Source organism: Meleagris gallopavo, chromosome 1 (genome assembly GCF_000146605.3).
Source record: "Meleagris gallopavo isolate NT-WF06-2002-E0010 breed Aviagen turkey brand Nicholas breeding stock chromosome 1, Turkey_5.1, whole genome shotgun sequence".
Classification (NCBI taxonomy): domain Eukaryota; kingdom Metazoa; phylum Chordata; class Aves; order Galliformes; family Phasianidae; genus Meleagris; species Meleagris gallopavo.
The window spans coordinates 180,957,471-180,973,708 of record NC_015011.2 but is presented as its reverse complement, the minus strand read 5'-3'; the positions used below and the strand labels follow the sequence as shown (position 1 = coordinate 180,973,708).

The 16,238-nt window shown below is 42.8% G+C and overlaps 1 protein-coding gene across 1 annotated transcript; it reads left to right on the top strand.

Moving 5' to 3' along the window:
* Positions 1–245: 245 nt before the first annotated feature.
* PANX1 (pannexin 1) lies at positions 246–15,337 on the top strand. The gene is made up of 4 exons (XM_031552083.1): positions 246–398; positions 8,968–9,191; positions 10,215–10,885; positions 12,730–15,337. Exons 2-4 carry the CDS (start codon positions 9,073–9,075, stop codon positions 12,813–12,815), a joined length of 876 nt encoding a protein of 291 aa, XP_031407943.1. The 5' UTR covers positions 246–398; positions 8,968–9,072; the 3' UTR covers positions 12,816–15,337.
* Positions 15,338–16,238: the final 901 nt, after the last annotated feature.

The window sequence follows — 16,238 nt, the reverse complement described above, 5'->3', positions numbered from 1 at the left end:
CCAGAATTATGAAAGTAGACCTAAAAGATAGATGTTTCTAGCATCTGTTTCAACATTTAGGAGATATTAGAGAGTCCCGGTGGGAGTTCCGGGTGCAGTTCTGTGGGAATTCAGTGATTCTCAGAGCTGCTATAATTCCTACTCTCAATGTAATAGCTTTGGATGCAGCAAAATCACAAGTGTGAGCTTTTTTTTCTTAAGTTTGATTTATTTTCTTTCATCTTTTGAGTGCATAATCCCTTCTACTCTGTTTTCCAGGTGCCCAGATAAGCTGCTTTGCCCCCAGCTCCTTCTCCTGGCGCCAGGCTGCCTACGTGGACTCCTATTGCTGGGCAGCAGTGCAGCAAAAGCAGCCAGCCTACAACAACCTGGAGAACATTCCCCTCTGGCTTCATAAAGTACGTACAGGTCTCCTCATGGAAACAGTGGCCACATGTAGAAGCCTGCCTTTACATTCCCTTTCTCATTCCTCCTCTTTTGCCCAAAGGAGCTGCGGATGCCCCATCTCTTGAGATGCTCAAGGCTAGATTGGATGGGACTCTGGGCAAAGTGATCTAGTAGAAGGTGTCCCTGTCCTGGCAGGGTTTGGAGCTGGATGATCTATAATATCCCTTCCAGCCCAAACCATTCTATGGATGCTGTGATTCTATGATTCTTCTCTGATGTTATCCCTGGCTTTGACTTGACTTTCTGTTTTTAGAGAGAATGTTTTCTTTTTCTTAATTCCAAAGGGGTAGAGCTGGAAGAGACATTTTCTGCTTATAAATAAAGGATCTGTTTTTCTAGGATAACAAATGTCACCAGTTAGCTGACAAAAGAGTAATGTTGATGTGTTGCCCTGGAGCTAGGTGCCCAGCATGTTTTTAAAGAACTGCTTTAGCTTCAGGATTCAAGACACAGCAGCTGACTTAATGCTGTATCAAAACCTTAATTTTGGAAAGCAGGATAGTAAAAATATTTGATATTTTTATTGTGTTATACTTGGTCAGTTGGAGAAAGTTGGATGCAGGGCAGATACGGATTTTGGGAGAGGTGGAGTATATAATGGGCACCAACATGTTTCTGTGTGCTTTTCTGAGAAGCTTTTCTGAGCTTCTCAGGTTGTTCCCATTAAGCCTTTCACTACTGCAAGCAAAGCAGTGTCATTAGGAGTTCCCAACAAGGGAAAGTGCTGCAAAGTGCAGTGGGTTCTGAGATACCTGAGATGGCTCAAAGGGGTTGGATGAGTTTTGATATGAGTTGCAGATTCTGACTTAAATGCTTGGGCAGTGCTGATGATGAAGTCAGAAACACTGCAGGAGCTCTGTGGATGTATGGATTTTGTTATGTGCTGTTTTATTACCTTGGGAGCAGCACTGCTAGAAGCTGTGCTGCTCCCATTCAAGCCACAGTTTTGTGTCCCAGCAAATCACCCCAGTGGCCGTGGGATGAGGACCTGGTGTTAGAGGCAGCTTGGCTCTGGGACCTGCAGTGCCTGTTTTTCTGGGCTCTGCTGGCACATCCAGTGCCTCAGCTTTTATTGTCCAGTCAGCTGGTTGGATCTCCTCGGACAGGCAGTTCAGGGCTACCTCTCTTTCATTTCTTGCCCCAGAACCCTGGCTGTAAGGGTTTACTACTGCCTTCCCCGGTGAGCTCCTCTCATAACCTGGACCTTGAGGTCCTTCATTTCATGAATATTAAAGCCAGAGTTGTTGGCTTCCAGCCTGAACTCATCTTTGCTCAATGAGTGCCCTAGCTCACTTCAGCCAGGCCTATGGAGACTGAAGCTGCAGGGACATCAGTCTGCTTGGGCAGGCGGGGCCCTGGAAATGATTTCTTGTTACCTGTCTCTTTTAATTGAACTTTATGCTACAGTTGATAGCTGGCAATTGCAGCTGCAAATCTCTTAGTTTGCCAGCTATGGCAAATAAGCCTTTGTGTCATACTGACATGACACAGCCCATGTTAATTTGCTGACTGGCGCTGTCTCAGGAATCTCTGCAAGGCTCTTATTGCCACAGTTCCTCTATGGCAAATGGTATGTGATGTTTCCTTTTGAAACCCTGCAGGCTGGCATTGAGCAGTGCATCCAGACAGCTGAGTCACAGCTCGTATCTGGGCCAGGGTGCCTGGGCCTAACCTCTGCACCCATGCTTGGCCCCCAGCCCTGCCAGTGAGGCAGCTGTCAGAACTGCACATGCTGCTTGGAGGCCAGCCAGTGGGATGGGATGGGATGGAAGAGAATGGTTAGTTGGAAAGACCTACAGAGACCATTAAGTCCAATTGCCTGACAACTTCAGAGTTTACAAAAAGCTAAAGCATTTTATTGAGGGCGTTATCCCTCAAGTTATGCTTAAGGATACAGCAGAGGTGACCTGCTGCTACCACTGCTGAGCCTCACCACCCACTGCCTCACTGTGCTCACATCCACTGTTAAGTCTCCAAAAAATTTCAGCAAGCATCAATAAATGTCAGTGGGAGCAATTCTTTCTTTGTATGGAGGAATTCAGTGACGCACCTTTGCTTCATCCACACTTCCATATCAGGCACTATTTTGTCAGACTGCCCCTCTGCTGCCATCTGTCACACAATAACAAAATGTAATGGGATATTGATGGGAAGGTTCAGCCTCTACTGCCATCCCACCAACACTTGTCTCTGTGGTCATAGGCCAACATAATAAAATAAGAGGCAGCCCTCATATTTGCTCCCTTTATTTGCTTCTTATCTCTAAAGATGATGGTCTGTTTTGATAAAATATAACTTTGTTTTGAACTGGAATGGAAACAAGCTTTTGGCCTCTGTGAGTGGCCAGTCTAGTCAAGGAGAAGACTGTACTGTGAAGTCTTTTAATGCATCGTACACAGAGAGGTTTATACAGGTACAAACAGGAGACCAATGTGTGTTATCTTAGCGGCTTTGGTAGGCACCAAACATAGCAACTAGGCAAGTTGTGGGGAAAGTAATAGAACTGACATGTACTGTGGACATGTGGGTTGCTTTCTGAATTGCTTATCTGTAGATATACGAACCCTCCTGAGGTTCTTTAGTAAGTTGTTGATATGATTACTATCACAGTTGTTACCAGGCTGGTAACAACTTCCCAGTTGATTGAGGATTCCTCATCTTTCACCAATAAAGCCCCACCCAGAGGGATTAGAGACTGTCAGTGCAAGGAAAATAGAACACAGATACATTTCTGAACCATTCTTTGTGTGGTGTTTTAGCTAGTTTAGTCTCATTAGCCTTACTATTTGAATCTGGAAAAACAGCTTTTAAGCTGTATTGTAGCAAAGAGCAAATAACAGGAGGAATAAAAAAGGTCATGCATGGTTTGAAGTTCACTTTCGATTCTGGAGGCAGGTCAGTCTCTCAACCACGTGGTAACCTTTAGAGTGATGAGTCATTTACAGTACATGCTTCTGCTCTGAAAGCTGGTGAAACATCTCATGCAATAGGAACAGGGTTGTATCCAGAGGGAGCTTAATAGCTTTGGTTCTGGAAAAATTTGTTGCTGTCAGCCAGTTTGGGGCATGCTTCGTTTGTTTGAACTCTTCCTGTTGGCTCGTAGGAATTTGGGGCTGAAGAAGCTGGTACTTCATTGTTATCGTTTAATGAAAAATATTTTGATCCTAAATCAGTAGAAGTGCTTCAATGCTTCCTTCTTTGTTTAGTATTACTGTATGCCTGTCAATTTTCTCAAGGCTGTCATTCAGACTCGGGCAGTTTAACAGCTTTGTGTTATTGTTCAGACAGTATTATTACTGTGATGAGGTGATCAGAGGTGATGAGGCCCTGGCACTGCTGTCTAGAGAGCTGTGCTGCCCCATCCCTGGAGGTGCTCAAGGCCAGGCTGGATGTTGCTCTGGGCAGCCCAAGCTGGTGGGGGCAACCAGCCCATGGCAGGGGGTGGAGCTGGGTAGGCTTTAAGGTCCCTTCCAACCCAAACCATCCTATGGTTCTGTGATTCTGTGATTGACCTAGTGTTTTGCACTATTAACCATAGTACAAGTCTGAATGTTTGCAATCATTTTAATAGTGTTTGCCCAAAATAAATAAGGACTGAAGATGCTGCAAAATGAGAAAATGTTTTTTTTCTGTAATTTCACAGAGGTGGTTCTCACTTTCTGCCCGCTGCCTTTATCCAAGTCTCAAGTCCTATCAAATAGATCACTGCACTTTTGGCAACTGCTTTTTCTTTGAATCTCAAGACTGTATTTGAGCATATGAAGAAGTCATTAAGAAGCCCTTTCAGCTTGCCTTCTGTGTACTTACAGTATCTTAGTATGATTGAAGCTGAGGATGCTATATCCTAGAACCATAGAATCATTTGAGTTGGAAGGGACCCTTAAAGGCTATCTAGTCCAGCTCGTTTACAGGGACACCTACAGCTAGACCTGGTGCTTGGAGCCCTGACCAGTATGATACTGAATGTCTCCAATAATGGAGCATCCACTTCTCTGGGCGTATATAACAGGCTCTTTTAGGTTTTAGTCTGATTTTTCCCTCATCTTCAGGAGAGTGTGAAGATGATGCATTTTTAAAAGACAATCCTTTGATTCAATCATCTTATCTGTATACACAGAATCATTACTCAGACACTTCTTGTGTCTCACGTATGCATTTTGATTGCTGAATTAGCTGAGTTCTCAGTGATTAGTTCAAAGGGACTGAGCCATATGTCTTCAAGAAGGCAAGTCAACCTCTAGAAACTCAGAAGGGTGTTTAGTAGGGAAAGAGAACAGAGATCTTAGAAATAGCCTGGGATCTTCTACTTTCCAGCTTCTTTAAAGGCTGGGAAGACTCCTGTAAACAGCTGTGACAGTGTGTGCTGGATGTTGGGCAGCTGATCTGCACTGTACTTGGCTAATTGCTGTTATTTGGAGCTGTGACCATAGTATGTTACTAAGCAGTAGCTTCCAGTTGTTCAGGTGGATACGTTTTGTGGAGGACCTTTCAATAAAAGATGGAAAAAAAACACGTCAAGAGAGTATTTGGAATTCATTCTGATATTTGCAGCACTAGATCTGTCACTGTAGACTGTGTATGTGCACTGGGAACGGAAATGTAGTGAGGATAGTTCATGTCATTCTGAAAATTCATCTGAACCAAAGTGTTCACGACTCCCAGTAAGACATTTTGGAAAACATGCACACAATTTGTGCAGGTAACTTCCATGGGAGAATCAATTGCAGACGCTTGAATAAATAGTTATGACTTTGTATTTTCTAAATAGATTTCTAGAGTTCCTACTCCATACATGAGGGTTATTTTTCTTCTCCATTCATAGTATTGATTTAAAACTGCTCAACCTAGTTCTCATTGGGGATGTAAGAAAACAGCACACGTCTATGAGGATAAGTATTTTGGTGTGCATAGCTGATTTGTTTAGAGCTAACCCTCAAGGCTGCTCTTGCAAGTAAAGACTGAAAACCACACGAACCACATTCTGTGCTGAAATGGGGGATCGTGGCTCTACATCCTGACTCTTCTGTACATCCTGCTCAAGTTTGAGATGCTCTTGGCTTTGAGGAGGAGTTAAGGTACAGCCTGTAAAGCATGCAGTGCTCAAGATTAGTGGAGTTAAATGAGCTGCAGCAGGACAGGATGAGGGAATTGAGTGCTTGGCTTTGTAGTGCTGGGCCTCCTTTCGGAGCTGATGGTTTGACAAAGGCTACTGTCAGACTAGGTGACCAACCAAAGGAAGGTACTTCCATTGGAGCTCAAATGTGCTTGGCAGAAAACGTATAGGAAGATCTAGTTGTGAGTCTCTGGTGCATGCATTACTCTTGTGCGGAATCATAATCACACAGTATAATAATCATAGAAACATAGAATATCCTGAGTTGGAAAGGACCCATAAGGATTATCAAGTCCAAATCCTGGCAAATAATCAAACATTACCTATGCTGAGCACCTCCCAAACTTGGAGCAATGTAGCTGAAGCTCCTCTACTCTGTTTTTGAGTGCCAGACTTGTTGGGCCTTTGCCTTTCCTTTGGTTTTCCTCTTGCACTGGGTGGAGATGGAAGCTCAGGGCCTCCAGGTGTTATAGCCCTTACTACAGTTCACTCATGAAGTTCAGAAAAGAACATGTGACACCATAGGATATTTTACCTGTTCTAATGTGCATGTTCTACTTTCTGTGTTGTGCCATGTCATATACTACTTTAAATCCAACACTGTGAAATTGCCTTTGGAAAGGAACTTGATAAACAGCAAAGTAAAACTGAGTTTTACTTTTAGGGAAGTAACTGTATAGCTCTCAAGGTCAGTGCTACTTCCCGTTTCATCTGGTTACTACAAACTGCCCAGGACTGGAGCAGCAGTTCCCCTTTTTTCATTGCCTTTGAAGTAAATATATAAAAAGGGGCATATTGCACATGCACATCCATGTGTGAATGCCACAGTGTTGATTTCATAAAATGAGAAGTCTTTGTGCATGACTCTAAATGCAGTCAGATGAGCAGGGTAATCCAAGTCTGTTGTTCTAAAACCTAGGACTCGTGCTGAATGAGTTTGCATTTTCACTTCTGCCTGTTGGTTCAGGACCCCAAAATGTAATGATTCAGAACAATTGGCTAGTTATGTAAGCCTGCTGTTAACAAATGGAACAAATGTCCTTCCTTTTTAAAAGGAGCCAGAATCCACGAAGGATGGAGTGAAGCATCAGGTGCTGTGGAAGGACTGACAAACACAGGCTTTCTTTCCAAACCAAAAGAGCTGGGCTAATGGTTGTGCTGCTGCTCTGATTTTGTGACCATTTCAAAGAGTTTCATAGAGTTTCTTCATGCTTCCATCTGCTGCAGCTTTGGGATTTTAAAGAACCTTGTGAGGGGAATTTAGTGACGTGCCTTTGTATGCATCCCAATAGTATGATGGCTGTAGGTGAAGAAACAGTGGTAAAGGAGTCAGGGGAAGGAAAAAATGCAAGCGAAGTAGGTTGTAGGAGGGCAGGGAGGTGGGTGGGCTTGGAGAAGGTCTGGGGCAGAGCATCACAACTGTTACTTGCTACGTAAGTGCAGAATGTGCCACCAGAGCCTTTGTCCAGGTAAAGAAAGACTCAGGGACTGGGACAATGCAAGTTTGGGGCTGCACCTTCAGTGTGTCAACCATCGTGCCTCTTGCCATGTCTCTTATTGGCAAGAAATCTGAGGGGCTAACCAGGCAATGTTTTTTGCAGTAGTGAGGATCAGGAAGAGAATTCATAAGCCCTCTTATGCTTGTAAAACTTCAAAGGAATGAGTGGTGAATCCAAGTCGTATAAACCAATGTAAGATGCATTGGTGGCTCCTTACTCATTTAGGGAATGTTTCTTTCTCCGCCTGGCACCAGTGGAAGGGTGTTAAGAGGTGTATGGCAGAAGTAAGTTAAGTCAAACAGATTTGTAGCAATCATTTAGCCTTTGTTGAGGCTCATGGAAAAGGTGTCACAGAAGTCTGGGATAAGGAGCTTAGATAAATTTGTGTTCATAGGTAGCAGAGGTTCCTTCTAGATAATAGGGAATTCAGAGGGCTGAAAGAACATGTCTAGGAGACCCTAAAGGTATGGGCAATGTAAGTGATCAGGACTTTGACATAAGAGACCTGATGGCATTGTCCACAGTGATAAATAAGAAGGGCAGATTCTTGAGCTGCTGGTTTCAGTTGATGCTATGTCTGCAAAACCCCACTGGAAGTGTCAGAGCATTGCACCTGGGGGTAATGCAAGGCCACCCCTGCAGTGAGCGTGGCTTAGTGGTGCAGAAGAAGGTAGTATGGACTTGGAGGGAATACTGAGTTAAGTTATGAATTTATAAAAACGGTCGCAAGGAAAAGCTGATCTTTCAACAGAACATTCTTTGCTTTCTGTGGCTATTTAATACTTTTCATGGCTGTATCTTACAGCATATCACATATTTCCAGTGTGACTGCTATGCAGACAGCGTGCACATCCCAAAATCTGGTTCATTTTATGGTCTCCAAATGCTGAATGAAGCTCCTTTAAGTAGTCAGTTTTCATTTCCCTGCTAACATATCATATACAACTCTAGCATTAATAATGATGATACATTGGTGAATGATATTAGAAGCAGCATTCCTGGATAGATGCTCAGCATCATCAGATTATTTATTTTGTGCATACGAAGCGTTAATCTCCCCTGCTTAATGCAAACACAAGCTGATATTAGGTCTAGATTCTCGTCTTGTAAATATCTGTTGATCCACTGATGTAAGCAGAACTGTCCCACTTGATGACTAATGATTCCAGCCCAACTTGTCTCTAAAATTCCCCTTTAGCTTTTCCAGTGGACGTGCATGTGTGCAGCTGTACCACTGAAGATAGCTTAAGCCTAATCCGAATTTCTTCATCACAACTAACTTAAAATTCCATAGGAACTAAAGCTCGATTTGCGTTCAGTGAAACTATCAACAGTTTAATATATTGAATTAAAGGGCAGTCAAATTGCTCAGTACCCTATAGTAATGACTTGTCCAACTAGATTGTACATCATGGCTCTGTAAGTGTAATGTTATGTATGAATATAACATATACCTTGAATAGGAAGTCACAGCAGATAGATAATAGGTTCTCTCCAGAAGCTGGAGGGAGTTGGAGATTTAATTTTATGGTGAAAAAGCTCCTACTAGGTGATGAATAGAAGAAAGACTTGAGGCTGTTGTGCTTTATGCTTTCTTCAGCCCTTTCCCTAAGCAATGGGGACTATTGTCAGGATCATGGTAACTTTATTTTGCTTTTTCGTGGTGGTGTGTGTTGTTGTTGTTTTTTTTAAGCTCTAAGCAGCACTGAGGTTACTGGAGCTGAGTGAAAAGGGATTTAACTGCCCTGCATGTCCCTAGTAACAAAAAGTCAGTTTAGCAGAAACATTTAAAGAAGGTTCTTGGGAATGTAGTGGGCTTATGGGGAATGTAATAGGCTTATGGGGGATGATGGCTGGCTTATTCCATACCCAGGTGGGGCCTAATCTGAACTTTTCTTCTCCCTTCAGTTCTTCCCATACATCCTTCTGCTCGTGGCCATCCTGCTGTACCTACCATGTCTCTTCTGGCGCTTCACAGCAGCACCTCACCTCTCTTCAGACCTGAAATTTATCATGGAAGAGCTTGACAAAGCCTATAACAGAGCAATCAAAGCTGCAAATAGTGTCCGTAGCGGAGACCCCAGAGACCCCACTGACTTCATTCCAGCTGCTAATGAAAACTTGACACAGAGGTAGGATGCTGCAGCTTGGCTTTCTTTGCTGTTCTCCTTAAGCTCTGACCAGATGTGGCACCTGCCCTCACAAAGATATTTGTTGTGAAAGATTCAGTGGTGGCTCAACACCTTTTTAAACTGATTAAATAAAAAGACATTGGAAATCATTACAGTGAGAACTTGGAGCTGGAACTTGCAATTTTTTTTTTTTTTTGAACAAAGAAAACGTTTGATTAGCTCTTCCAATTATTAATTACCTGAGATGTCCTGTTTTGTTTTGTTTTTTTCATTGTAACAGTTAGTTTTACCCACTGAGATAAGAAAACAAGAGGAGCTGTGGTCCTCACTTGTCAGTGCGAAACAGAGCCAGTTCCTTGTCTCCTGCCCTTTTAGATCTGGGTCTGCAGAGTTGCTGGGTAAATCAAAGGAAAAAACAGCAAACACAACAGCAAAACAAATGAACAAAAGCCACACGAAAACCCCCACCAAAGAAAGAAAGAAAATCAAACAACATAAGCAAAAAAGCAAACCTTCTGATCAAATTGGTGCCCTGCTCCAACCAGATCCAGTGTCTGCTTCACCCTCAGTGGGACACCCATTTCTCTATGCAGACTCGGGTAGGAGCAGTGCATTGGGGTCTCAGGAGATCTGCTCCTCTGTGTTTGCCTTGGCGAGGGAAAGACAATGAAAAGGATACTGTAAACTGAATGAGTTCTTGAGAGTCTGTTTTGCCTTGTGGATGTACATGCTATGCCTGTTTCATATTGCAAGGAACAAAAGTTTTTTTTGCTGTGAGGGAAATACCCTTTTTCCATTTTCCAACGTCTGAGCTCTATAAGTGGCTTTTCTGTGTAAGATTGTCATTATTCTTCATGTAACTGCTGTTATCTTTCCATTGGCTATCATAGGTCTACTGCTGATTTACCCCAATAGGAGAAAACCCAACCTCGTGTCTACTTTCAAGGATTAGGCTGATCAGAAATTTAAGATAGGTGTATCATCCAGTCTGTGTGACTTAGGTTTTTTTTCTCTCTCTTACAGCTTGTGGGAAATTTCCGAAAGCCACTTTAAATACCCAATTGTGGAGCAGTACTTGAAGACAAAGAAGAATTCCAAATGCTTAATAATCAAATACATTTTCTGTCGTTTGCTCACTCTCGTGATTATTTTCATTGCCTGCCTCTACCTGGGCTACTACATCAGCCTCTCCTCTTTGAGCGACGAGTTTCTCTGCACCATTAAAACAGGGATCTTAAAGAATGACACAACTGTTCCAGAAGTGGTTCAGTGCAAGCTGATTGCTGTTGGTGTCTTCAAGGTGCTCAGCTACATTAACCTGATAGTCTATCTCCTAGTGATGCCCCTGGTGGTGTACGCAATGTTTGTTCCCTTCCGGTGGAATTCGGGCATTCTCAAAGTGTATGAAATCCTGCCCACTTTCGACGTTCTGAAGCTGAAGTCCAAGAGTTTAGATGACTTAAGCCTTTACATCCTCTTTCTTGAGGAAAACGTGAGTGAACTGAAATCATATAAATGTCTCAAAGTGCTGGAGAACATTGCGGTTTCCGAGAAGTTTGATGTCATGCAACTTTTGATAAACCTTGGCACAATTAAGACAGATACTGTTGATGGGAAACCAAGGATGGCTGTGCCGGGGAAGCCGAAGGAAGCAGCTGTAGAAGAGTTGGAAAAAGATGCAACAGAGTTACAAGGTAAGGCGGCCTAAGCTTTCTTTAAAAGAGAACAAGGAAAAAAAAAAACAAAAAAAACAATGCCAGTCGCATCTAGGTGTGTATTCTATCAAACACACTTTAATATGTTCTACAAGAAAACGGACCTGTTTATATTTTTCTGTGTTGTCTGCAGTATAACTGCTATAACTTCATTTACATATAGCAGAAGATTTAGATTAATGTAAAAATAAGTGTGGTATTCAGAAAAGCTGCTGGCAGAGGAACAGAAACTGACAAAGGAAGGCCAGCAAGTGTGTTTTGTTCATTAAGCAGAGAGAAAGGCAGATCATCTGCAAAGTGGTTTTTGCCAAAATGGTGAGTCAGGATCTGGATTGGTGCACTTGTTCTCTGAATAGTCCCATCATCTTCCAGACTTTACTGGCTCTGAGCAATTGTTATAGAAGATGTGGGGTTATATTCTGTGCTAAAAAAAGAGTTATGTTTTTTTTTTAATGTAGTGTATTTTAAATGTGATTCTAATCCAGTGCCAAGTTATTGAAGAGAAGCCAGATATCCAGAGAGAGGCAAAAAGGGTGGCAAATCTTTTTTTCCATTTGATGTAAGCATGGCCGCTGCCACCGATGTCCCTGCAGAAGCAGCAGGACACTAGCACCTGCATCCCAGTGAAACAGCTCAGACCCATGGCCTGCCTCCTCACAAAGTCCTTCACTTGTAGAAGTGAAGATGCTTTGAAACATTCAGCAGCACAAAAACATGAAATTGCTGTCTTTTCAGTTATCTTTGCCCCTGCATTTAATACAAAAAAAAAAAGCAGCAGCATCCAGAGGGTAACTGTTCCTCCGTGCTTTGGTCAAGCAGTTCTTGGCTGAGGTTTGGAGAAGTGGATTTATACTACGGGGGAAACAAGAAGGAACAGTGAGGATTATTTTAACCTGTACAAAGAACACTTATGGCAGCCAGTTCTAGAGGAGAAAGTTGGAGTACTTCTGGTAGAACGTAGTTTTCCTTTTAAATGTGACCCTTCTTGAAGATACAGGTGGGTTGTTTTGCTACGAGGATTGAAGAGCTGAAGGTTGAGGTGTCTGCTTAATGACCTGAAGAAGCTAAGGAAAATCTGACTCACTTTTACCAAAAAGCAGAACTTTTGAAAGTCTTTTCATTTCACAAAAACACTTCAGAGGCTTCAAGTTTCCTTGTGTTTAGAGTGGAACAAACAGATGCTTGAAGATATGTTAAAATTTGCTACAGAGAGAGGCTGCCATGTGGTGACTCACTTTGGCTGGCAGAGCCCTCTTGTTCTGACTGATGGATTTCACTGTCCACCAGCAAAGATTCTCCCATTTCTCCCCATCTTTTCATCTGTCGCTAGTGATATCTTGTTTTAATTAGCTTTAATTTAATTGATTAAATGTTAACAAAATTGTGGTAAATGTTGACTTTGAAATGCACAGGAGGACATGCTGGTCAGTGTCTGGGATAAGAGGATGGGGTATCACAGAATCACAGAATGGCTGATGTTAGAAGAGTCCTCTGGGTCCATGTAGCCCAACCCCAACCGAAGCAGAGTGCCCAGGGCTGTGTCCAGGTGGCTTTTGGAGATCTCCAAGGAGGAGACCCCACAGCCTCTGGGCAGCCTGTGCCACTGCTCTGTCACCTGCACAGCAGAGAAATTTTCCTGTTGTTCAGAGAGAACATCCTGTGTTGTAGTTTGTGCCCATTGCCTCTTTTCCTGGCACTGGGCAACACTGATAATAGCTTGCCTCTGTTCTTTTTGCCCCATCTTTGCATTGCTGCAGTTTTGCAAACAAGAATGTTGAGTGATTTGATGGCTTGTCACTTCTAAAAGTTTACTTTCTGCTTAGTTTTGGCAGACCGTGATGCAGGTGGCCACGTGGGCCAGAAAGAAGATAAAAAGCTTCGCCAGAGACTTATTGACTCTTCATGCTGATGCCTTCCAGCCACCGCATGCAGGAGCTTCGTGCTGCTGCAAGAGGGCTTTCCTCTGCCTTCACTGTGCTGAACACAAGGTGCTGCTCTGCTCTTGAAGTGCAACTGTCCTGGGAGCCTGACAGCTCCTCAGAGGACAGACCAGTTTACAGACTGCTTGTTGAATAACAGGCGTCAGTCGCATACCCGGAAAAGCATGCTGTAGACTTTCATTATTTCTTGAAGAAAAAAAAAAGAAAAAAAGAAAGAAAAAAACACAGGAACCAAGAAGTACAAAAAAAGAAACCCCTATTGTGAGTAACAAGTGAAATGCACTCAATGCACATGAAGCCAGCATCGGAAAAGGGCACTATTTTGTACAGAGGTGAGAAACAGCCCTGCACACATCAAAAAGAGATGGCTATGCTGTGTTCTGACATGCTGCTCCACTGGGCTTGGCCATCTCAATGAGGCATGTGAGGGCTCTCTCCCCTGTTGAAGGGGTTGTTTGTTTGTTTGTTTATTGAATCTGGTTAAGCATGTACCAGGTGGTGGCTGGCCACTGGTCTTGGCTGTGTCTTCACAGGAAAAATAAGGCTTGCTGTGTTCAGCCCAAGATGTCTTGAGTCATCTCAACAGTGAAGTGTGTTATTATTCACTTGGCACTGATGGAAAAAGGATCTGCAGTCATAGTGTAAGGGGGTACTGCAGATTTTAGGGATTTTGATTTTTCTATGTATTCCTAAAATAATGTCTTAACATTTTTTATACAAACTGTATTGATACATAAGCTAAATGTTGGGCTCATTTCTGTTGTCAGTTGTTTCGGTCTTAGTGACTAACATATCCTTCTGGGAGTTTAGACTGAAGATTGGAGAAGTTGGCTCCATTTTTTAATCTGTAGAAAATCTTTTTTATGTTTGTGTATTTGGAACGGGTTTCAATGTGTTAGTGGTATCAGATGCAAAATTGTCTGTGCTGTTTTCCAAAACCCACCTGAGAAGACATTTTTATTGTACTGGAGCAGCATCTTGAGTGCCTCAGCAGAGCTAAGCTCCCCATAGGCAACGTGACAGGGATGTGCACACAAAGAAAGGTTGCTCCCCCTCATGTCCCATGACTGAATTGTAATTAAAGATAAGAAGCTGAAGTGGTTTGGACGAAGGAAAGAGGAGTGTTTGTTAATTGGAAAAGTGTCCCAGCTTGTTAATATAGGGTTTAGGGAATGTAGCATTCAGCTTCCATGTCATCCTGCTCTGCCCAGGTCCTCTACCTTCTGTGAACATAAATATGAACTTTGTCTTGAATTTTGGGCACAGGGTTTGGTGGGTGGGGTGTGATGGTCAGATATGACGATGCATATCTTTCACAGATGCTATGAGTGCACTTGTTCTGTGCATCCTCTGTGTTATTGTAATTGAAGACTCTTGTCTGTCACCTCCTCTAGTTGTCTTTTTAACGCCTGTTATGGCTAGGTAAGCCTTCCATTTTCCAGTTCATCGATGTCTTTTGTTCTTGCCTGCTAGCGTTCTCCGTGCTGAGAATGAGGAATAAAAGAAGAATCAGTGTTACAGCCTTTGCACTGAACTGTTGATGTGCTGCAGCAGATTTCAAAGAGATAATGCACCTGCTTGAATTGGCTGCTCTTGCTAGACAAATGGATCCCAAGTGCTGCTATAAGACACATTGTGTTGGTTTTACAAGAACACGTTGGTTATGGAATGATTTCCAGCTAAGGGGAACTTTATTTGAAAGGAAGTCTTGAAGTCATAATATTGTGCTAAATCTTTATATTGTAGGATTGTAGCACAGCTGCCATCCTAATGTGCACCGCATTACTGGCAAGAAATGGGGTGTATGTTGGGTATGGCCTGAGCTGCTGCTTACTTCTCCCAGCAAACCCACAACCACTCTGACCTTTTCTGTACTGTCTCTGGCTATGCTGATGCCATGTTATGTGTGGGTACTGCAGATGCACCACTCTGCAGTGGTGTGGTGTGTTGGTTGGATGCGTAACCTGACATGGATTGGCACAACCAGGTCCATCCACATCAATTGTATTCTCAAGGGCTATCTCATGGATGCCTTCCATAAGGCTCCCTGATGTCACTGCCTCTGCCAAGTCTGCGTTTCAGAGAGAAGCATGCAAATACTCCTGAAGGACTAAGATGAGCTCACAGCGTGGCCATGAGCTGCTGACCACTCTGCTGATCCCAGTGCAGATCCCTGTGCTGCTGTCATTCAGAGAAAATCGTTTGGTTGTCTACCCCTTGTGCTTTGGATGTTTTCAGAGGAGCAGTAGTGCAATACTAAGGTTTAGTGATGAGGGTGTGTTTGAACTGTTTATATAAGTAACGAGCTCTTAGTCTTTAAAACATGAAGCTCCTGAAGGTAATGTGTTTCATGTTTATGAACGGTACCTTTTACTAAATCTTTTTGTGTTTAATAGTATGACTTGCTTCAGCGAGTCTCTTGTTGTCTTCCAAGGTTTTCAATAAAGCATGTATCCATTCTTGGTTATTTAAATAAAATTAATTTTGTGAACTACAGCAGTGTAAATGGCTGAGGATTCTACGTCAGCGTCTCATAGAATCATAATCAGAATCACAGAAGGGTCAGGGTTGGAAGGGACCTCAAGGATCATCAAGCTGCAACCCCCTGCCACATGCAGGGCCACCAATCTCCACATTTAATACTAGACCAGGCTGCCCAGGGCCCCATCCAACCTGGCCTTGAACACCTCCAGGGCATCTACAACCTCTCTGGGCAGCCTGTTCCAGCACCTCACCACTCTCATAGTAAAGAACTTAGTTAAAGAACATCTGAACAACCTCAGTGCAGTATGAGCAGCCCGATGCTACAACCTGTGCAAACTCTTTGCATGGCAGTTAAAGTGTTCATTTCATTTTGTTCTCATAGTTAATTTTGCTCTGATAATTTTGGTTCAAAATTTATTTAACTAAAAAAGCTGTAAAAAGCTGTCAATGAAACATCAGCACAAGATAGCTACTCCATGTAGCAATTTACTGTCTAAGAACTGGCCGCTTTCTCAGCACGCTTGAGCTCTTAGAATCATAGGATCATCAAGGTTGGAAGAGACCTCTAAGATCATCTAGTCCAACCATCCACCCGTGGCCACCTTGCCTACTAACCAAGTCCCTCAAAACATGTCCGTCTTCAGATGCATCTGGTTGTTCTAAGATGCATTGCAGCAACTGCTTGGTTCAGTTCTACTTTAATTTCGTAGCACCGCTCCCACTGTATTTTACTTCTTTAGAAGGATGAGCAAAATTCCTATTTAGATATTAAGGAAAGGGCCCATATTTAGTGTGTTCATCTCTACATTATTTCTAGAAACATTTACATCCATCTGTCTTTTTAAAAATACATTAGGAAGTTAAAAGTTGAGATTTAAGTTGGCTTTGTGCCATCCTTTGAGTGTTCT